The sequence below is a fragment of the Ursus maritimus genome, unplaced genomic scaffold (genome assembly GCF_017311325.1).
Source record: "Ursus maritimus isolate PB19 unplaced genomic scaffold, ASM1731132v1 scaffold_14, whole genome shotgun sequence".
Taxonomy (NCBI): domain Eukaryota; kingdom Metazoa; phylum Chordata; class Mammalia; order Carnivora; family Ursidae; genus Ursus; species Ursus maritimus.
Window position 1 is genome coordinate 68,872,760 of NW_024423786.1, and position 18,956 is coordinate 68,891,715.

An 18,956-nucleotide genomic window follows, 5' to 3' on the forward strand; every position below is an offset into this window, starting at 1 on the left:
TTTTTTTTTTAAGATTTTATTTATTTATTCGACAGAGATAGAGACAGCCAGCGAGAGAGGGAACACAAGCAGGGGGAGTGGGAGAGGAAGAAGCAGGCTCATAGCGGAGGAGCCTGATGTGGGGCTCGATCCCATAACGCTGGGATCACGCCCTGAGCCGAAGGCAGACGCCCAACCGCTGTGCCACCCAGGCGCCCCCCAAAAATAAAATCTTAAAAAAAAATAAAAAGGGAAACGGATGAGCTAGTTTAAATGTCAGTCCAGACAGACAGACACTTCTGGAGTGCGTGCAGGGACCGTGTGCAGTTTTGTTTGATGTGGGGCTGTTGACAAGGCGGAAGTACCTGCTTGTAGCTGGATCCCTGCTGGGAGCTGCCGGGAGCCAGGGAGGAGCCAGGCTGCTTGGCCAACACAGCCCTGTCAGCCTCTGTTCTCTGCATCAGGCCCGTGGTGAGCAGCCAGCAGGTGTCCCCGGTCACACTCACCTTATGGGCACATTAGAATATTGTAGGGGCACCTGGGCGGCTCAGACGGTTAAGCGTCTGCCTTCAGCTCCGCTCATGATCTCAGGGTCCCGGGATCAAGCCCGTGTCAGGCTCCTTGCGCAGCGGGGAGTCTGCTTCTCCCTCTGCTTGCCGCACCCCCTGCTTAAGCATGCATGTGCTCTCTCCCTGACAAATAAAATATTTTTTAAAAATAAAGATTTTATTTATTTATATGAGAGAAAGAGCGTGCGTGCACAGGCAGGGGGAGCGGCAGAGGGAGAGGGAGAAGCAGACTCCCCACTGAGTAGGGAGCCTGACGTGGGGCTCGATCCCAGGACCCTGGGATCATGACCAGAGCCGAAGGCAGACGCTTAACTGACTGAGCCACCGAGGCATCCCAACAAATAAAATCTTTAAAAAAAAAAAAATTGTGAATGTTTTGCTCTTTCTCCAGATTGGACGAGGCGTTAGCCCAGTACTTTGGGGAAGGGACAGAGGTGGCCCAGCAAGAAGCCATTTACCCGAGCATGCCAGAGCCCATCAGGAAGTGTCCACAGTGCAACAAGGACATGGTCCTCAAGACCAAGAAGAATGGCGGGTCAGTGCCCAACTTGCAGCGTACTTCTGCTTACCCGGCACTTGATGGGTTGGCCGGACACTCTCTGCAAGGCCCTGTCGTTTCGTTTCTGTGTCATTATTTAAAGGTGGGCCTGCCGTTGCCGGCCCTTGGACTAGGATATCGGAGATAGAAGGGTAGCTGACGGGGACCTGGCCTTGGACACGTGAAGCGCTCTGGGATTCAGAGGAGGTGGGGGGTGATGGCGCCGCTGTGTCCCTGGTGGATAGGACATCACCCACCCACTGTGGAGGATGATGGGGAAGCAGGAGCTGAGGACCAGGCTGGGTCTGAGTTCAAATCCCACTTCTGCCACACACATTTTTTGCCCCAAAGCAGGTTACTTAGCTCCTGCGCCCCAATTTTCTTTTCCATAAGCCTACGGCAGTGGTATCTACCGTGGGAAGGGTGAGGATTTGGTGAAATGTCTCCAAAGTGCAGTCCGGGGGGTCAGGAAAACAGAATTTGATCCCAGGTCCTCCCGGCCCTTCATTCTTCTGACCCCTGTGGGTTCCCCAACTACTGACCCGTCACTGGCCCGGGCGCAGAGAAGGCCATTCTGGCTCTCAGAAACCAGGAGTTAATGGGCCTGACCTGGGGCTTGGGTTGCCCACAAACACAGGAGCCAGTGCCAGGATGGGCTTAGCCCAGTGCGGGACGCCCCTGTGAGTACTTAGCGAGAGCTGCGGTGACTCAAGCACTCCAAGTGCTCCCGGGTCACCCGGGGGGGTCAGGAGATCATCCTGTGGAATTGACCACTCCGGAGGCTATCCGACAGTTTCCATTTCTGAGTTTCTAGATTTGCTATGTGAATAATTGGGGTTTAAGGCTTGGTTGGTTGGTTTTCCCCTGGTCCGGTCCTACCCAGGCGTGCCCAGAGGACATTGTAAATCGTGTTCCCATCAGCTCCTCCAGCTCTACGTGACTGAAGCCGTAAAGAACTGTTGGCCAAGGGCCGTCTGGGTGGCTCAGCCGTTGAGCGTCTGCCTTCGGCTCAGGGCATGATCCCGGGGTCCTGGGATTGAGCCCCACATTGGGCTCCCTGCTCCACTGAGAGCCTGCTTCTTCCTCTCCCACCCCCCCTGCTTGTGTTCCCTCTCACTGGCTGTCTCTCTCTCTCTCTGTCAAATAAAAAGAAAAAGAAAGAGAGAGAGGGAAAGGGAGGGAGGGAAAGGGAGGGAGGGAAAAAAAGGAAGGAAGGAAGGAAGGAAGGAAGAACTGTTGGCCGAGAACAACACAGTGCAGGTGTCAGGAGTAAAGACTCCTCAGACAGCTAGGGTTTTGTTTTTTTTTTAAAGATTTTATTTATTTGAGAGAAAGCGAGAGAGAGGGAGTGTCAGAGGGAGAAGCAGACTCCCCGCTGAGCAGGGAGCCCGACGTGGGGCTCGATCCCAAGACCCTGGGATCATGACTGGAGCCAAAGGCAGACAGTTCACCGACTGAGCCACCCAGGCGCCCCTGGACAGCTAGGGTTCTGTTCCCAGCGCCCCCGCTCACTGCACGTGCATCCGTGGGCAGGTTTCCAGACTGCCCCCCCGCCTGTTTGCCCCACTGTGAACTGAGGGTGCTGCTGGTCCCCATCAGGATTGTCGTGTGGAGCAGTCAGGGAGCGTCTGAGAGCGCATGGCCTGGAGCCCGAGCCGAGCCCAAGCCGTGCCCTCGGGCCGGGGCCTTACCATGGCCCAGGAGTGGGCGGTGGGTTGGTTGTTTCTGAGGAGAAAGCAGAGTCAGCCATAGCAGTTTGTGCTTCTTAGGGAGATGAGAAATAAATGCGGGCCTGTGTTTCTCAGTCATTCGGTACCAGCGACTGCGTGTCCACGGACGTGTCCTCCAGTAAAGGGAACGTCTCTAATCAGCCGGAGAACAGCTTCCTTGCCAGCCAGGCCACAGCCCAGGAATGTGTATTTCCCGCAGTCTGCCGGCTCCTGCACGACCCTGCTCCCTATGCTCCCTCCCCAGGTTCTACCTCAGCTGCACGGGCTTCCCAGAATGCCGATCGGCCATGTGGTTCCCCGACTCTGTGCTGGAGGCCAGCAGGGACGGGAGCGTGTGTCCCGTGTGTCAGCCGCACCCAGTCTACAGGTGAGCTGGGCCTCTGCGCGGCTGGGGGGCGCTCGCCACGCTCAGCAGCAGCCGGGTTGCTGGTCCTGAATTGCTCCGTGTCCCATCCATGCCTCTGGTGCGGAAGCCGGGCCTGGGGGCACGTTCCTGGGCAGCTCGGGCGGAGCCCTGCGTGCGTCAGAAGAACCACGAAGGCACCTTTCCCTGCCCTTTCCAGCTAGATTGCTGCCCAGTAGAGTGTGGGGAAGTGAATATTCCGGTGTCGGATAGCGTTCCCAGGCTCCTCGCAAAAGTCCAGAGGCTGTGGGTAGGACTGGTCCTCAAACGTTTTGGTCCTAGGACCCCTTATGCTCTTAAAAATCCTCAAGGAAGGCACCCAGAGAGCTTCGTTGTGGGTTAAGTTTATCAATACTTAACGTATTCTGAATTAAAGTGGAGACATTTTTTAATATGTGTTATTTTTACAGCAGATACATTGCATGCTGACATAAATAGCATATTTTTACCTATTTCCAAAGCAAAAAGATAAGAAAATGTCTATTTGCAAAGCAGAAAACAGAGAAAGGAAATGCATGTTTTCCATTTTTGTGAGTCTAACGTCTGGCTCCATAGAGACCGCTGGACTCTCGGGTCTGCTCTCAATGAGTCTGCTGGGCCGGTCGCGTGGGCCGTAGCGTCTAGCAAGCTCATGCATACAACATGGGGGGACGAGAGCACAACGGATGTGACTTCTTAGCCTTGTTACAAAGTAGTTCTGACCTCACCAGCAGGGTCCAGGGGTCCAAGAACCACTGGTTATAGGAGGTGAAACTTTCCGAGGCTTCTGTGTTTTGTTTTGTTTTTTAAGATTTTATTTATTTATTTGAGAGAGAGAGAACAAGCCGGGGGAGGGGCAGAGGGTGAGGGAGAATCAGGCTCCCCGCTGAGCAGGGAGCCAGATGCAGGGCTCCATCCCAGGACCCTGGGATCATGACCTGAGCCGAAGGCAGATGCTTCACCAATGGAGCCACCCAGGCGCCCCGAGGCTTCTGTGTTTGGGAGATTAATCGGGGTCTCAGGTTTCCTCTGTCTCCTACTCTGCGCTCTCATGACACCCGGAGGGGCTCATGGCTGGCAGGCACCTGGCGTGGGCTCCTGGGGCGCGGGGGTGCCGAGGGGAGGCCCGGGTGGGCGCGGCCCTCTGCGGATAAGGAGAAGACGCTTGCAGCTGGTAGTAAGGCTTTCTGTCATCTCGTGGCCTCGCTAGGTTGAAGTTCAAGTTTAAACGCGGCAGCCTTCCCCCGACCATGCCCCTGGAGTTTGTCGGCTGCGTCGGCGGATGTGACGAGACGCTGCGGGAGATCTTGGACCTGAGGTTCTCTCGGGGCCCCCCCAGAGCTTCCCAGCCAGCCAGCCAGCCCTCGAACTACCTGCAGGCTAGCCAGTCCCTGAACAGAATGGACAGCGCCCCCCGGATGCTGCCCCCGCCCGCCGTCATGGGGGGCAGCAACTCGGTGACCTGCAACTGCGGCCAGGAGGCCCTGCTGCTCACCGTGCGGAAGGAGGGCCCCAACCAGGGCCGCCAGTTCTACAAGTGCGGCGGCGGCGGCTGCAGCTTCTTCCTCTGGGCCGACAGCAGCCTCCCAGAAGCGGCAGGGCCGCCCTGCTCTGCCTCGAGACCCACCGGCAGCTCGCTGGGCCGCCCGCCTGCCATGGGGGACCGCTGGGGTGGGTCCAGCCGACCGGGAGAGGACGGCGGCGGCGGCGGGGGCGGGGGCATGTCCTGCCTGTGCAGCCAGCCCGCCGTCACCCGGACTGTGCAGAAGGATGGGCCCAACAAGGGCCGCCAGTTCCACACATGTGCCAAGCCCCGAGAGCAGCAGTGCGGCTTCTTTCAGTGGGTGGACGAGAACGTGGCCCCAGGTGAGGCGGGGCGCGCGGCGGGGGGCCAGTCCTGGGCCGGGAGAGGTGCGGGGGGGGGCAGGTGCAGCCCCGGCTCGGGTGCGTGGTGTTCTCTACCTCGGAGACCCGAGGCAACGGAGGAGGGCAGCGGTGGGGCTGGAGGTTCCAAAGGAAAGGCTAGCGCAGTTCACGGAGCAGCCCGCTGTGTGCCCGGTGCTGTGCCAAGTTCACCGTCCGTGTGTCTTCACCTCCGTCAGCTGAGCACTGTGAGGCCGCGGAGGCCCAGGTAAACGAGCCGCCTCTCCTCAGGGTCACGCGGCCCGAGGTCTGCCTGACCCCACAGCCCTGGGCTCCTCTAGCCTCTGTGGGCTCGCAAGGTCCTCATCATCGGCCGCATGCCTTCAGGTGCCGAACCTGGCCCTGGGGATGTCTAGGAACCAGCTCGGGGTGACACGGCTTGAGCCCGGTGCCCCGAAACCGGGTGTGGTGAGAATTGTCCCCCGAACATTGGAGCAAGGGGGATAATGCCCCCGGAGGCAGTTGGAAACAGTCCCCTCCCACTCCAGGGCACAGCAGGAGCTTAGATCTGTGTGAGAATGGCCGAAAGGAACGGTGGGAGCTCTGTTGTTGGGCAGAGCCGGGCCCAAAGCCTGCCTGTGAAACGGAGGACTCAGCCTCACAGCCTCACCGTTTTCTCAGTAAGATGGGCACTTGCCCGCCTTTCTTAGGGTTCCTGTCTCGTAAAAGAGTTAGGTAGTCTCAGACTGTGATGCTGACACATGTGTTGCCAGCTCTGCACGTCCAGGAAGAACGCAGAAGGCTCGGTAAGGCACAGGGCTGGCTACCGGTGCCGGAGGGGGGCCGGAGACAGCTACTGCTGCGACAGTTTGAAGTGTGTGAGAGGTGGTCCAGCCCTGAACCTGCTTCAGGCGTGCAAGGGTCCTTTGTCCCCCCATAGGAAGGAAGCAGTGTTCGACCACCAGGCCAACTGATAAGTTATCCTGGGCGACAGGGCAGTCAGAACTAAGAGGCCTGTTTGAGGCCTGGGAAGGATCCAGAACTCAGTTAACTTGCATGGAAGGTGGGGAGCAGGCGGTTGGTTACGGGCCTGTTGGGTTTTGCTGCTTCTCCGTATGGCCTCAGGCCAGTTGGCTGGGTCTCTACTTCTGGAAAGAGGGCATGTGTGAAGTGACAACAGTGCCCTTTTTATCAGGATAGTGATTGTGGGCCAAGGCCTTCAAGGGCTCCGGGTTCTTTAGGGAGTGGCCTTGGGGCCACGGAAGGTGGGGACACTCTGTGTGTTGACAGGAGGGAAGGGAACCTGGCCGGTGAGTGGACTCAGCCACACAAAGGCTGTGGGGCCGCCCTCCGCCAAACACTCGGACTTGGACTTCCTGCCTCTTCGGTGTGTCTGTCCTAAACTCAGCCTTCCCCTCATTCTTCCCATAGGGACTTTCAGAGCCCTGACCTGGCCAGGAGACAGAGGAAGAACCCAGGGGCCAGAGGCCAGAAGCAAAAGACCGCGGGCCAGTTCCACAAACCCAGAGTCCACGGCCAAGAAACCCCGGAAATGCAGCCTTTGCCACCAGCCTGGACACACCCGTCCCTTCTGTCCCCAGAACAGATGAGGCAGGGGAAGGGAGAGAGGGCTGCTTCCTCAGACCTGCCCCTTTCCTCTTGGGAAAAAGCTATTGTCACTAGGACCTTCCCTGCCCTGGAGGCCTTGTGGAAAGCGGTGGCTTTTGGGGCCTGGCTTACCTGTGCTCGGGAGTCAGGATCCAGACCGTTCTCTGGAGAAGTCTGCCTCGGCTGGGCAGTGACCTGAGCCGGGGCTTCTCGCTGGTGGCGCTACAGAGCATTTAACGCCAGGGTGGGCGCATCCCGCTCTGTGGCCTCCCAGACTTTCTTCCCTTCTGGAAAGTCCCCTTGAGGGACCAGCACTCCTGGTACAGGCTCCGGGCAGCCTGGACAGGGTTCTGCTGGCAGGCATTCTGAGAAAGGAGGGTGCAGGGCAAGAACGTGGCCCTTGTTCTAAAATCACGTCTCTCGAAGAAGCTTTGTTTTCTTTACCCAGACATTTCTGCGGCCAGGACACCGCACAGCTTGTGTGTCTTAATAAAGAGTCCTGCCCCTCTGCTCTGGTGGGTGTGGTGCGATGCTGCGGCCCGGCCCTGAGCTTATGCTAAGGATATAATAGGAGAACATGGTTGTGACCCCGCGGGCTTTAGTGTGGACATCAGAGCACGAGCAGTTGGGAACGCCCGGCTTGCTCAGGGTGGAATGCTGCCCTCCCCGAAACCCCCTCACGTAACGAGCAGCCAGGAATGCCTGGTCTGCTCCGGGCAGAAAGCCGCCCCAACCGAAACCTGATTGCTCCTGACAGTAGCCCGCCGGACCACGGAAACATGTTTAAGTACAGGCTACATTTGCTTACCGTTACATCATCCACTCCCGTGACCTTCCCCACGATGTACTGCCGTTCACTGGGACGTGCTGCAGACCAGGAGACTCCCCCTGATTGTCTTTGATCGTTGAGCGTCAGTGAATATACGAGGTCATGGCTGTTCGGGGAGGTCGCACTCTTTGCAGTCGTCGCCTGCGCCCTCGTTTCTTTCGCAGCTAACCTATCTGTGCTTCGTCCTTCTCCGAATCGCCGCAGTGCTGCTCAGTGTCTGGTGACCGGTGGCAGAAGCGGTGGCCACGGACCCCAGCCAGGGCTCGAGGGGCCTCTCACCAGCCTCTGGCCCTCTTGGCCTCTCCTCCCAGCCCCAGCCCTTCCTCCCTGTCCACACGGTGGGCGGTGAGCTGAGCTGCTCCCAGCCCCACGAACAGCTCACCGCGCAGAGCAGTGCGGGAAGACCACACAAGACTCAGAATGCTTCCACACTGTGCAGAGGTGGCCCCGTTCCTAGTGTGTCTTTACAAAAACCTGTGAATGATACGTAACCACGTGCCTTTATCTTGCTGGTTAGGAGATAAGCAGGACTGGGTGTGAGTTGCCTAGAGTCGCATTGCTGGTGGGCGAAGAAATGAACTGTGCTCAGTCTTGGACTCCTGGCCCCGAGCCCTCCAGTGACAGCAGTTCTCGGAGCATCTGAACAGTGGCCGGGGTCACGGCCCTGCGTTTGTGTTTTAGTCCCCTCCCCCCAGCCCTTGGCAACCACCAGTCCGCTTTCTGTCTTGGTGGCTTTACCTCTTCGGAACAGTCCGTAGAAATGGAATCACAGAGCCTGTGGCCTTCTGTCCGGCTTCTCTGCCTTCGCATATTGTCTTCAAGATTCATCCACGAGCGTGTGTCGGCACGTGATTCCTCCGTGTGACTGCGCGACACTCCATCTCATGGTTGAGCCATATGACGTCCGTCCGGTCAGTTGATGGGCATTTGGGTTGTTCCCACATCTTGGCTCTTGGGAATGGTGCTAATATAAACTCATGCATAAGATTTGAACACCTGTCTTCGATTCTTTGGGGGTACATACCTGGGACTAGGTCTGGCTCTTACGGTCATCCTGTGTGAACGGTTTTCCCCAGCAGCTGCCCCGTTTCACGTTCCCACCAACAACGCGCAAGGCTTCTCTGCGTCCTCGCCAGTGCGCAGTTTCCTTTATTTATCTTTGTTTTGGCCATCCTGATGGGTGTCAGGTGTCCTCTCATTGTGGTTTTGACTCATTTTCCTAATGACCAGGGAAGCCGAGCGTCTTCGCGCGTGCTTATGGGCCACTTGTGTATCTTCAGAGAAACGTCTGTTCATGTCTTTCGCCCATTTTTCAGTTGGATTGTTTTGTTGTTGAGCTCTAGGAGTTCCTCATAGATTCCGGATTTTAGACGGATTTGTGGATTTTAATCTTTCCACAGGTGACTCCGTGTGTGCCAAGACCAAAAACTACCGGGGTGGATTGTACCAAGGTCAGACCTGGCTTGGGTCCTGCCCCTCCCTGGGCTTTCGCCTTAAACGCTGAGCCTGAGCCGCCCTGTTTGTAACAGGCTGGTCTTACTCGCCTGGAGGCCCTTCGGTGGAAAGTTACGGCCAGGCCTGATGGTGGTGAGAACTTCCAAGCAGAACCGGTGAGGGAATTTTCCAGGTCTCTTGATGGCCGGCTCAGGCTAGCAGCGTTCGGGCAATGAGAAATTGAACTTTCCCACCTAACGGTGACTGGAAGGGTTTGAACCCCTGTACTGACCTCCATCTGCAGCTCGTGCAGTGCAGGACTGAGGTGAAAACGACCCCAACTGACTGACACTAGGCCAGGTGGGTCACACACCACATTTCTCATCCAGCCTCCCCGCAAGGCAGTGCCTGTTGCCCGTCTGCTGGCAGAGACCGAGGCTCAGACGGGGACGTGCTTTCCCCTGTAAGCGGCCAAGCTGGAATTGGGGTCCGTCGCCATGCTAACACCTTGAAGCTCTGGGAGAATCCATACCTTTCTCCAGGCTGAGGTGAGAGCACAATCGAATGCGCTCAAGAGTCAGGCCTTCCCACCAGCCTGAGGCCCAGCCACATGAACTGAGTTCTCAGGAAATTGGCAGCCATGCAGAAAGAGCCCAAAATGGCATCCCCGCAGCCATTCCCGTTGGTCTCTGGAATACACTCTGGGCTTCGTCCACTACAGCCTTATTTCCTTCGTGAAGTGAGTGCCACCGAATTGTAATGGTGCTGGGTTGTGTTTGAATATATTTTTCTGATTACAAAAGTGTACTTCTGAACAATTCCAATGTGTGAGCCATAGGTGATGTACCAGATCGAAGGCCCTCGTTTTAGGGAGAACAGGACAGAGATGGAGCGGTGGCCTTGGACCTCGGGCTGCTGGGTGAGCCGCTCCAGCCCCCACCCCGGCCCCTGGGCCCAGCGCCCTCCTGGGCCCCAACAGCCGCATAAATGGGTAGCTACCCAAAGCACCGTCTGAAGGGGAAGGGCCGTTCCCCACCGAAACTCAGGAAGTGCTCTCCTTGTCCACCTCGGATGCCAGCTCAGAGGCATTGCTCTCTCTTGGTAGGTTCTGGCCCCTGAGACAACCAAGTGGCTCCTCAGCTGACACCGAAGTGACAATTCCTCCCCCTTGCGCTCCAGGGAGGTGTGGCGAGCCGCACAGCTGGGTGGGAGAGTGCCTCGATTTCCATTGTCCGCTCCAAGTCGTAAAGTCTGCGGGAAGGGGGTTAGGAGCCCGCAGCTGGGGCAGTGGGGCTGGGCTGGGGGTAGACAGGTGCCCTCCGGAGCTCCCGCCTCCCAGACGCACCTGCTCGCCCCTTTCTTCCCGCCCGGGGGCTCCGGGCTGGTTTTCTGCCCTGCTGACCAGAGTCCCTCCAGAATGCAGTTTGGCAGGCTCCTTCAGGGCCTGAACACCGAACACTTTCCACTCCCAAGAATGTCCTTTGCCATAGTTTGTGTGCACAGAGACTTTCTTCAGGGTGTGTTGGTTCAAGTACAGTTTCCCCCGCTTATCCTTGGGGGATACGTCCCAAGACCCCCAGTGGATGCCAAAACCGCAGATGGTACCAAATCCTATACACGCTCTGTTTTACTGTGTCTTTTCCTATACCTACATATGAATGAGAAAGTTTGATTTCTAAATTAGGCGCAGTAAGAAATTCACAATAACTAATAATAGAACCGCAACAGTATGGTGTAATAAAACGTACGTGAACGTGGTCTCTCCCTGTCAAACTACCATATTGTACCGTACCCACCCTCTTCTTGTGGGGACGTGAGGCGGTACAATGCCTGCGGGATGACGTCAGGAGAATGACGTGGGCGTTGTGACCCAGCGTGAGGCTGCTATGGACACGAAACACGGGGAGGATCATCTGCTTCTGGTCCACAGTTGGCCACGCGGAACTGAACCCGCGGATAAGGGACACCGCGGATAACGGGGACGGCCGTCGTAGCAAAGGTTGGAACAACCAGGCAGGCCAGCTCTAGGGAATGAACGGTACCCCCACTTGAGAGATTATCCTACAGCTAAGTGCTCCTGAAGAGAAGGGTCTACAAGTGGGTTTACGGAAAGGAAACGTTTTATATGTGGTAAGATTTATTCTAGAGTTAGGTTACGGTAGACGAGAGAGCAGTGACGTATTTTATATTAGTAAGTTTCTGTTTGCCACAGGGGGGTTGTCTTTTATCCGCACTGGCAATCCCTGTGTTCTGAGCAGGGGGCCTGTCTGCCATACCACAGTCATCTGAACTTTGGGTCACCTGGTAAAGCTAAGCCAAGGACATGGATGGCCTGCCTCCGCCACCTCAGCGTGAGTCTTAGTATGGAGACATTTAGACCCTGGGCTGAGACCACAAGTGACTTGGAATTGTCCTCGCATTAAAGGGGTGAATGAAACTGCTAAGCCCCTACGCTGGGTGCTGAGTGGGCCAGCCCAGCACACGGCCCTGAAAAGCATCCCAGCAAAATAGTGATTCGCTTCCAGTTCTCTGGCTGGAAACTGAAGTCCTAGCCATTAACCTGGGGTGGATGATGTGAGCACGAGCGCCTCCTTTCTCTCCCTTTCAGTTCATCCTGACTTTGTCTTACTGAAATGGTGTTGTGAGGACTTCAGAGCCACCTGAAGCCCGCAGCCTCCGCGGAGGGGACCACGTGTCGGGGTTTGGTCATCGAAGAAGAGGGGCTCTGGACCCAGCTGGCTTCCAGACTGCTCCCCCTGCCCGTGCCCAGCCAGCCCTTCACCAGGGGTCCCGAGGAGCACGGCCTCGGTCAGACACGGGCCTGGCACCGGGTGCCTCTTGCCGTGCTTGGGGTTTGTGACACTAGTCAGTGGGGGAGGCAGCAGGGGCCCACAGCCGGGTTCGGGGGCGGTTTCCTTTGTGCCTGGCCCTGGGCTAACACTACACACCAACACTTTCCATACAGCCGCCTGAGAAGTCGGTATGACGTAATCCCCCATTTTCCTGACAAGAATGCCAAGGCCCCCCGCCTCTGTCTGCCTCCAGGCCATTCCCTTGCCCACCGTCTGCCGCCATGACAGCTGCTCAAAGCTCCATCTTCACGAGTCCCCAAGCCAGGTGATCTGCATGCACCTGGGCTAAGCCAGTCCCCTGCCCTTTGACCCTCACCACAGCCTCTCTGTGGCACCACCCAGCCACCTGAGTGCCCCTGAGGAGCGCCCTCATGACCTCTCGAGGTGCACAGATGCAGCCCATGGGTCCCATGTGCTGGCCCTCAGATGAGAGGGACGTTGATCCTGCTCCCTGTCACCAACTCACCGCTCAAAGGGGTGGGGGCTGCCTCAGGAAATACGACCGCATGGGAATGGGAACAGCGGCTGTGGTGACACTCACGGCCCAGAGCCCCCCTGAGGCCCCACTTGTCATCTGTGGTGACAAAGGAAGTGAGCCCCAGCCATGGCTCCTGTGGGGACCCTGAGATGTTCTCGCTTCCCTATGGGGGGTGTGTCCCCCATTTGTTGGGCCATAAGGAGAGGCAAGGGAGGTAAGAGACATCACAGTTCTCTGAACACTGACATGCTGGCCGAGGGGCTTGGGGGCAGCCCTACCCACCACAAAAAGCACAGTGGGGGCTTGAGAGTTTGGACTTCGGGGGGAAGAAACCCCTCACTCGTTGGGTCCCGTCACTAAAGTGAAACATCACACCAAGAATCCGGTAATACTCTCTCCACACAACCTACTTTTCCAATGACACCCTGACTCCTCCAGGCAGATCCCAAGACCTGTGGCCCAGCTTCCAGAACTCCAGAGAGCTGCGTGTAAGAGCCCAGCACAAATCACACAGACATCTGAATGTTTCCTTTTATTCCTACTCACATTCTTTGAGGCATAGCTTTGCTTTGGCAAGGATACCAAAGCCAGGCAGGAGGGATGCCTGGGAGGTGAGGCGGAACCCCCTCCCCACCCGAGCCAGGCTTCAGGGAGAACTCAGGTGGCGGCGGGGCACAGTTCCTGGTGGCACTGTGGAGGCCAGACCTGCCCCGCCGGCTTCTCTGGGGCGGGGGAACGGGGCCCAGCAGCAGCTAATGGGGCGTCCTCCGCTCCAGGCAAGGCGGGCAGCACAGGGAACCTTGGCTTCCTGAAGAGCAAACAGCCCAGGTGGAGAGAAAGGGGCCTTCCCCTGAGGTATGAGATGGGCAGCACTTCCGACAGCTCCTGCCCCAGGCTAGAGGGGAGAGCTCCACAAGCCAGCTAGACACGCATGTGACGTCGGGAGACGACGCAGCCTTCAAATCCGCCCCAGAGCTGCAATCCGGGGTGGGCAGCAGGTGACTCTGGCCCCTGGGGGACGAAACAGACACACGGTGTTTACCACCCAGCCCTGGAAGCCTCGAGATGCCTGCAGCTGGCACCCGAGGAAAGCGCTAACTCACCCTCTCGACAGAAAAACGGAGCTGCCTGTATCCCCTGCCTAGGACAGCAGAAGCCGGGTTCTGTCAGTGCGTTCACTGCTGGTGACGATGGACCGAGCCCAGGGTCCTAGGGGCGGCCCAAGGGCTGACGGGGCATGTGTGCATGGCCGGCGCTCAGGGCTGTCCCCAGAGGCAGCCCAGCCGTGCTCAGGTGCCCCCCAGCCGAGCTCTCCGGGCTTGGGGGGGGCTCCCATGACTGCTGCCCACGTACATGCTAACCCCGTGGGCTTACAGAACGCACCCTCTTTTATTCTGGCTAAAGCAAGAGAAAAAGTGCTCTCCAAAGGCCTGGAGGGGAAGCGCCCGCCCCCCCAACCCCCGCTCACCCGCATCAGAACGAGTGCCGGCCGCCCCGTCCCCACCCAGCTAGAGCAGCCACTCAGGGGCCTGCAGGCCGCTGTATAGTGCGAAGCCAAGGTCGTCGATCTCCTCCGCACGCAGGCCACCGAAGAGGTTCACGTCGGGGTTGAAGTGGCAGGGCAGGCTGGCCCGCTCCAGGCTGTCGATAAGCGCCTCCAGGGCCTGCAGGAAGCGCTCCCCCAGGGCCGCCTCGGCCCAGTCCGCCTCGGCCTCCCCCAGGTGCAGCACCACCTGGCTCAGGTGGCTCCGGTCCAGCCGCCCCAGGGCCGGGTGGCCGCGGCACACGCCGCACAGCAGCCGCAGCAGCCGCCGGCGGCTCCCGGTGTCGCGTTCGTCCAGGGCCCGCAGCCGGGCGGCCTCTGCCGGGTACCAGTCCTGCAGCCAGAGGTTCCCCGCCAGCCCCTCCAGGGGCCAGGCCAGGAGGAGGGGCTCTTCGACGGCAGCGCTGGGGACAGCCAGGAGCACGGCGACGGTGAGCTCCAGGCGCTCGTGCTGCACCTCGAGCAGCAGCTCCTCCGAGGCCACGCTGGGCCGGATCAGGCACCCGAGAAGGCCGCCGATGGCCGGCCAGTTGATGGAGGAGGCCAGGGCCTTGCGAAGCAGCTCCAGCAGCAAGCGCGCGGACAGGTAGCCGCCCACCAGGAAGCGGTCCCAGGGGCTGCTCCCGCGGGGCCAGAACTCCAGCTGAGTCCGGCGCACGGCCCAGCAGCGAGGGTCCCTGGCCACCGTGTCCAGCCCGGGCACCAGGCTCCACAGGCCCCCCTCGAGCGCCAGGGGAACCAGCAGACGCACGCGGTCGGCCGCCCCCGCCTGCAGCCCGTCGTAGAGCGGCCCGCTGGGCACCAGCGCCCCGAAGGGCAGTTCTGGGAACTTGTTCCGCAAGTAGGCCTGCAGCTCGAGGGCGATGTCACCGGCCAGCTGCTTGGCCAGAGCCACGTGCGCCGCTGGGATGGTCACATGGTCCCGCTCGAACGCCAGCAGCTTCTCCTGGAACGTCAGGCACAGCGGTGCGGGGGAGCTGAGTGGAGGCGACATCTGAGGCCCGGCGTCTGCGGGCCCCGCTGCAGAACGAAGGGGTCAGAGAGCATGTGAGAAGACCGACCCCGTCCGGAGCCAAGAGAACTCCACCCAATTACTAGCTGCGTGACATCCTGGGCCTCGTCTTTCCCCAGCTGTAAAATGACCACCTAAGAGAGCGCTTAGCTCAAGGTCTCACATAGAGTGAGCACGAGATGACAAAGTCTCATTGGCCCAGATCCCCAACGCCCTAAAACAGTGTAGAGTGGGAAGATAGGTGCCGGGCCTCAGTTTCCCATCCTGGGCCCCTCACTGCCCTAACGCTGCTGCTGCGCTCTAGTACCACCCTCCAAGTCCATGTCTCGGTGGCAGGAGCCTTGGCACGAGCCAGGAGGTTAGGAGGGCAGAGAAACGGGCCACCGTTAAACATACCTGGAGGCCGCGGTCTCAGACGAGCAGGGACTTGCCTAGGTCACACGGCCAGTCAATAGCAGAGCCCGGGTTCCATCACCCAAATGGGACCAGCAGAGGGGGACCCACCCGGGTTGGCGGGGGGGGCGCCACTCACCTGGAGCAGCTGGCGAGGGGGCCGCGAGTGACACAGGCTGGCTGAGGGCAGCAGGTGGGGTCCGGGGCTGTTGACGTGGCGTGGCCTTGAGGAGGCTCAGTTCCTTCCAGCTCTCCTCCAGGCATGTGTTGTCCCCCTTGGCGTCATCCTCATCTCGAGGGCTGGTGGCCCTGTCGATGAGCTGCAGGCAGAATGACACGGATCAGAGCATCTGAGGCCTGGGGGCCATGCCAAAGCCGGGGGCAACGCCAAGCAGATTGCTGGGGTAGAGAAGCAGGTGCCCACCTTGGGCAGTTCCCCCCACCCCCAGGTGCCCCCCTGCTACAGGCCCAGCCCTGCTGTCCTCCTCTGGGAGCCGCAGGTGTAAGCGGCTCAGCCTGGCCTTACCCGCTTCACAGCCAGGGTAGCAATGCCCAGCACGGCGGCCCCGCCCACGCCCAGCACCAGGCGGGCATTGGCCAGGAGGAAGTCCACAGTGCCGCCCAGGACCTCATCGCGCTGCTTTCCCCGTTTCTGGGAGAACTCTGCCATGGTCTGTCTGCCTGTAAGAGAGCCGGGGTGTAGAGACAGCTCTGGGGGGGGGGGTGGCCAGGCTGGCAGTGGGACAGACCCCATCGTGCTGGGACTGCCATGAGTACAGCCCGTGAGGGGCATTCCTGGGAATTTCTCAGAAGGGGTTTCTTGGGAGGAGATGGGGAGCTGCCCAAGCTCCCTCTCCCCAACCTGCAAACAGCTGACCCACGCCCTAGAGAGGGGACCTCCTGTACAAAGGCCCCGAGACTTGTGTCAAGTCAGAAAGTGAGGCCCATCTTCTCCATCCCACCCTCAAGGACCCCTGATATCACCCAAGACCGTGAGGTGAGTCTTATCATCGGTACTGCCATTTTCAAGATCTGGACCCATGACTGCAAAGCGTCCAGACTCTGCCCACTCCCACAGTCCAGTCTCCTGGGGCCTGCAGCCAGCGTCTCGAGGCTGCTTTATCCTGCCTCCTAACCACAAGCAGGAGGAAACCAAGGTCTAGAGAACATACAACCTGGGGTCCCAGACAGCCTGCACTGGAGGGCCCCTCAGGCCTTTGAGGGAACTTCAGTGAAGCTCAGGGGGCCACAGTTCCATCCCCCCCGATCTCAACAGGGTATCCCCCAGAGGGAGAGCAATTGAGTCAAAGGACAGGATGAGTGAGGTGGCCCAGGCCGCCCAGGGAGGCGCATGCCAGTCAAGGCTGAAGGCCTGGCTGTGGGGGCAGCAAGCAGAGTAACTCTAAAGACCCCAAACGGGGCGCCTGGCTGGCTCGGTCAGTGGAGCATCTGACTCTTGATCTCGGAGTTGAGTTCCAGCCCCACGTTCAGTGTAGAGATTATTTAAAAACAAACAAATAAATAAGAACACCCCCCCCCCCAAAACAGAGAACTGGCCCAGTGCCTCTGGACAGGGGCCTCTCTTGGCCCCTCAGGTTGGGGACAATGGCAGGGGCCGTGGGAGTAGGGGAGCAGCTGTCCTCAGAGGCTGGAAGCCCAAGCCGCAGAGAAGGGAAGATGAGGGCCCAAAGCTGTTTGTTCACCTGTAAAATGGCAGAGGCGTGGTGAAGAAGGGTTTACAAGTGGGGAGTCCAGAACTGTAAGGTTGGGTATGACTTGGGAAGTGGAGGCAGAGATCTTTCCCAGGCCCAGGCCACCAGGCTCCAGCCTCAGGTTCTGCACTCAGGCCCTGAGAGCTGAGGGGGGGGTGTGACCCAGGTGAGAACTCAGGGGACGAGTCAGACACCAGGCAGAACTGTCTGCGGTTGCTTGAGCAGATGACCGTGGGCTCAGACTAGCTCGGGCACCAAGGACTTGTGCCCTCTCAGCTCGGCCGTGGGTGCCCAGGGCTCGGTAGCCTGGTGAAGAGATGCCTAGAGCAGTTGAACCCTGAATCACTGCGGGAGTCAGCCCCAACCCCCGCCCCCAATTTGCCCAGACTAAAAATAGGACAAGAGGGCTCTGGGGCCTGAGCTGGTCAAAGGCTGGGGCGGGGGGGACCCATTAAGGCCCTGCAGCCACTTCAAGTTTCCTCATCGCTGATCAATACTGCCAGCTATCTCCAGCGGGACCAAGAATCCACTTGAAAACTGTAAAACTTTTTCAATACCTCCTGCCTAAACTGGACTCCGCCCAACCCCTGGCGGGGTCGCGCAGGCCCCAAACCGCCTTCCAACTCCGGGAAGAGCTGGAGGGCGCGGGTGGTTAAAAATAACCCGACTCGGCGCCCTGAAATGCCTCCCGTCCTTCCCCTCCTCCGCCACACCTGCTGCCCGGCGCCGGGGCTGAGCGGGCCGCGCGGCAACCCCTGGTGGGCCTGTGGGCCCGGTTCACGGGGAGGGCACCCAGGCCCCGAGCAATGCAGTGATGTGCCCAAGACGTGAAGGGGCAGGCTAGACACTCGAACTCCAGCCTGGGGCCCAAAGCCCTTCCCTCCTTCCCGGGCCTTGACCGCGGGTCCCGGCGGAGACCACGCCCCCGACCTGCGTCCGACGCACGCTCCGCGCCCGGGCCTGGGTGACCAGGGCCGCCCAGCCACACTCCGGCTGTACGTGCGTCGCGGCTTCAGCACAGCGACCGGAGGACACAGCGGGTGTGCTTGGGCGCCCGAGCCCAGACCCGCCTGGGAATGGAACTCGGAGGACCCGGGAACCGAACACCAAGGCCCCGGGGGTGGCCGCTGACCTCCGACACTCTCAGACAAGCTCCAATCGGAGCGCCCGAGGCCCCGCCCACGTTCCAAAATACTGAGCGGCTCAGCCAATGACGAGCGGGCCACGCTCTCTCGCAGACAAACACGGTCCCTCGGGGGCGGGACTCTCGGACGCACTCCAGATTTAAAGGCGCAGGGCTGTGTTCCGGACTAGATACAGGGCGGTGTGGGGGCGGTGACCCGGGTTCAGAATGAGCGGGTCCCTAGGGCCCGTTGTGAAGGCGTGTGTGCTTGCGTGTGAGGCAGCGGTGTAGAGAAAGCTGTCAGGGCTTATGCTGTTTCCGGGGCCCGGCAAACAGGTGGTACCTGGCACGAAGGCCTGCTTGCCTGACCCTTTAGGTCACCTCTCAGTGTGGCGTGGTGGCTTCGTTATTTTATTTGTTGGCTCGCCGGGCACACAGCGTGACTCAGGAGGCTACCCCTGCCATCTGCTCCGTGTGACCGTGTGCGGGCCACTTCTCCATTCTGGCCTCAGTTTTCTCTCCTGTGAAATGGGTATTACAAGGCTCCCTCCTCTCCTGCGAAGGATGGTTGTGCATGTAACCTGTGGTTCACTCGGCATTTATTTATTGGGGGACCTAATATGTGCCGGCTGGTGGGGGAGCAAGGAAATAAACAGAGACAAGGGTGGGTGTTGGTTTTACTCGGGAATAATAATAACATGCCACTTATTGAGCCCCTGTTGTATGTTGCGATCTACACCTGCATTTGTTCGTTTCTGGCGATGACCTTAGGAAGCATTTCACAAATTTGGAAACTGAGGCCAGGAGCAGACCTAGGGTTTGCCCAGAGCCCTAGGACCCAAGGACCCAGGCATCCTGCTACCGTCGGTCGCCATGCAGGGCCCAGTGAGGGGATAGAGACTCCCGGGTCC

At 59.3% G+C, this 18,956-nt stretch overlaps 2 protein-coding genes across 8 annotated transcripts in view; one reads left to right on the forward strand and one right to left on the reverse strand.

Moving 5' to 3' along the window:
- The window catches only part of TOP3A (DNA topoisomerase III alpha), a 29,802-nt gene extending 21,311 nt beyond the window's left edge, over positions 1 to 8,491 (forward strand). For both annotated transcript variants that reach the window (XM_040630134.1, XM_040630135.1), the window contains 4 exons: positions 940 to 1,083; positions 3,061 to 3,183; positions 4,409 to 5,064; positions 6,493 to 8,491. In XM_040630134.1, coding sequence (XP_040486068.1) covers positions 940 to 1,083; positions 3,061 to 3,183; positions 4,409 to 5,064; positions 6,493 to 6,671 — 1,102 coding nt within the window. In that variant the 3' untranslated portion in view covers positions 6,672 to 8,491. The remainder of the gene's footprint in view (positions 1 to 939; positions 1,084 to 3,060; positions 3,184 to 4,408; positions 5,065 to 6,492) is intronic.
- A 4,290-nt stretch (positions 8,492 to 12,781) lies between these two features.
- On the reverse strand, positions 12,782 to 18,076 carry MIEF2 (mitochondrial elongation factor 2). Of its 6 annotated transcripts, XM_040630142.1 has the most exons (6): positions 17,853 to 17,979; positions 16,914 to 17,066; positions 15,737 to 15,891; positions 15,350 to 15,530; positions 13,731 to 14,825; positions 12,782 to 13,273 (listed from the first exon to the last, which is right to left on the reverse strand). In XM_040630142.1, exons 3-5 carry the CDS (start codon positions 15,878 to 15,880, stop codon positions 13,771 to 13,773), a joined length of 1,380 nt encoding a protein of 459 aa, XP_040486076.1. In that variant the 5' UTR covers positions 15,881 to 15,891; positions 16,914 to 17,066; positions 17,853 to 17,979; the 3' UTR covers positions 12,782 to 13,273; positions 13,731 to 13,770. The 6 variants fall into 6 exon arrangements, with proteins under 6 accessions (XP_040486076.1, XP_040486077.1, XP_040486078.1 ...); XM_040630143.1 differs by lacking the exons at positions 16,914 to 17,066; positions 17,853 to 17,979 and adding an exon at positions 18,055 to 18,076; XM_040630144.1 differs by lacking the exon at positions 16,914 to 17,066 and having other exon boundaries at positions 15,737 to 15,887; positions 17,853 to 18,048.
- Between the last annotated feature and the right edge of the window lie 880 nt (positions 18,077 to 18,956).

Bases quoted from the DNA above. Each gene is read 5' to 3' on its own strand.
- MIEF2 (XM_040630143.1), bottom strand. From the start codon at position 15,880: ATGGCAGAGTTCTCCCAGAAACGGGGAAAGCAGCGCGATGAGGTCCTG. The intron at 15,531-15,736 runs GTAAGGCCAGGC...TTCTGCCTGCAG, and splicing joins CTACCCTGGCTGTGAAGCGG to CTCATCGACAGGGCCACCAG. The intron at 14,826-15,349 runs GTGAGTGGCGCC...TTCGTTCTGCAG, and splicing joins CCCCTCGCCAGCTGCTCCAG to CGGGGCCCGCAGACGCCGGG.